The sequence below is a fragment of the Limulus polyphemus genome, unplaced genomic scaffold (assembly GCF_000517525.1).
Source record: "Limulus polyphemus unplaced genomic scaffold, Limulus_polyphemus-2.1.2 Scaffold616, whole genome shotgun sequence".
Classification (NCBI taxonomy): Eukaryota; Metazoa; Arthropoda; class Merostomata; order Xiphosura; family Limulidae; genus Limulus; species Limulus polyphemus.
Window position 1 is genome coordinate 232,880 of NW_013666226.1, and position 2,055 is coordinate 234,934.

A 2,055-nucleotide genomic window follows, 5' to 3' on the forward strand; every position below is an offset into this window, starting at 1 on the left:
AGATTATAACTGACAACAATATTGAAATACTGCGGAAGTATATTGGAAATATAGACACGAAAAATGAGGTAATACTTTTAAATCCTGATTTATTTTTTATGTGCCTCGAATAAAACATTTATTTTCATTTGTAGAAATAACACCACTATTTATAATGTAATAAAAGTTTTTTCTTATATAATAACATTGTCATTATAATATTAAGTTTATCACTCACTTATTCAGTCTTGCATGGCATGGTGGTTAGGGATCACAATATCTGAGTCGTGTTGTTGAATCTCGTCACCAAACATGCTCGCCCTTTCAATCATGGGGCATTATAATGTGATAGTCAATCCCACTTTTTGTTGCTAAAAAGTAGCCCAAGAATTGGCGATGGATGTTATTTATTAGCATACCTTTCTTTTACTTTATCACTTTAAAATTATGGACAGCTAGCGCAGATAGCCTTCGAATAGCGTTTCGCGAAATTCAACAACAAACTCAATTTTCCTGTGACACCTGGAAGTGAAAATCTGTACACATTAGTCTAAGATTGTAATTCCACAGTTCATATGCTTCACCTCTAACTAATTTCTTATTGCGTTAATTAAAGAAGCCGCCAACTCGGAAGCTAACTGGAAATTATTTTACTAAAATTTTTTTCTTTTTTTAGGTTCTACTTGGTCTAAAAGAAATGACGAAAAAGGTATCAAATGAGGATATTAAAGTAGTTCTTGATAAAATTTTAAATTTTATCGGACTTAGTCCGAAGGACCTTAATGACGCATGGCACAAACTCCGAAATTACTTAAACCAACTGAATCCCAAGGTTAAGGAAAGTTTCTTGGTCCTCACAGATTGGATGAAAAATGCCTGGACAGATGGACTAAAAGCAATCCAAGATAAATTTCTCTCGATCAAATCAAAATTGAGCGAGGTAGGTTCAAGAGAAATTATTACTACAAATAAATTATTCGTTCTTAAATCATACATAAAATCTGCTCTCTTATGGTTGCAGTTTTCCATATGACGACAATATTTGTTGCTAGACAATACATTCTTAAATCGTTGTTATTTCATATCATTGATCAAAGATCTGCTGATTGTACTAAATTGGAACACTTTTGCCAGGTACCTTTTTCTTTGTAGATGTTTTTTAATTTCTTGTAGGGCTTCTTGAGTTATTGTGAAATAAAAATAATTCTATGAAACACAACACTGAAAAAGACAGCAAAGTTCACAAAATTACAAGAACAAAGATAGATTCGGTTTGATTACTTAAAATCGTATCAAGGGAATGATAATTTTTTTTAATGATTTCAGAAAGCAACTTAAATATAAAAGTTTTACAATTATCAGTTTTTACAGTTTTTTTTTTTTTTACTTTTGCAGTATGTCGTGGAAGCCAAAGAAAATAGTGTGGAACTTGGTCGCGAGATTTTGGCATATTTCCAGCCTTACAAGGAAGAAATTGGAAATGTTTGGGAACAGCTTAAAATTTTACTGAAAGAGATAATTGGGCATGAATAAATTATTTTTCTTATTTATTTTTCTGACAGCAGGAAATAAAATAATGGAACATGTTGAAGAAACTGCAAACTGTATTTTTAAGAGAAAAGTCATTTCATTACAAAACATGTAATCATAGATAATTCAAGGTATGAACTTTCAAAAACATCATATTACTTCTGTAAGTTATTCATTCAGTCCTCGAACAAGAAAATGCCAACAATAAACTACTGATTTACAAATTGCAAATCATTCATTAGTAAATTAAAAGTTTGATTCTGAAGCAATAAGCTTCACAATGAAACTTTGATTTTTATAAATTAAAAACCTATTTAATTCTTTAACTTTAACTCTGAAAATTATGGGTTTGTAAAACCAAAAATATCCATACTTACTACTTGGTCTTACAAAAGTAATTATCGTTTTCTTTATCTAAGAGACAGCTTTTCCTTATAACTGATAAAGTAGTTGTTTCCGCTATAAAAGATAAATTACATGAAAAACAGAAGTATGTTAATTGAAAAACAGGATGAACGAAGAAAACATACGATAAAAACTGAGATG

The 2,055-nt window shown here is 30.1% G+C and overlaps 1 protein-coding gene across 1 annotated transcript; it reads left to right on the forward strand.

Annotated features, from left to right (window-relative positions):
• On the forward strand, nt 1–1,581 carry LOC111085781. Its single transcript, XM_022385985.1, has 3 exons — nt 1–68; nt 656–919; nt 1,375–1,581. Exons 2-3 carry the CDS (start codon nt 677–679, stop codon nt 1,510–1,512), a joined length of 381 nt encoding a protein of 126 aa, XP_022241693.1. The 5' UTR covers nt 1–68; nt 656–676; the 3' UTR covers nt 1,513–1,581.
• Nucleotides 1,582–2,055: the final 474 nt, after the last annotated feature.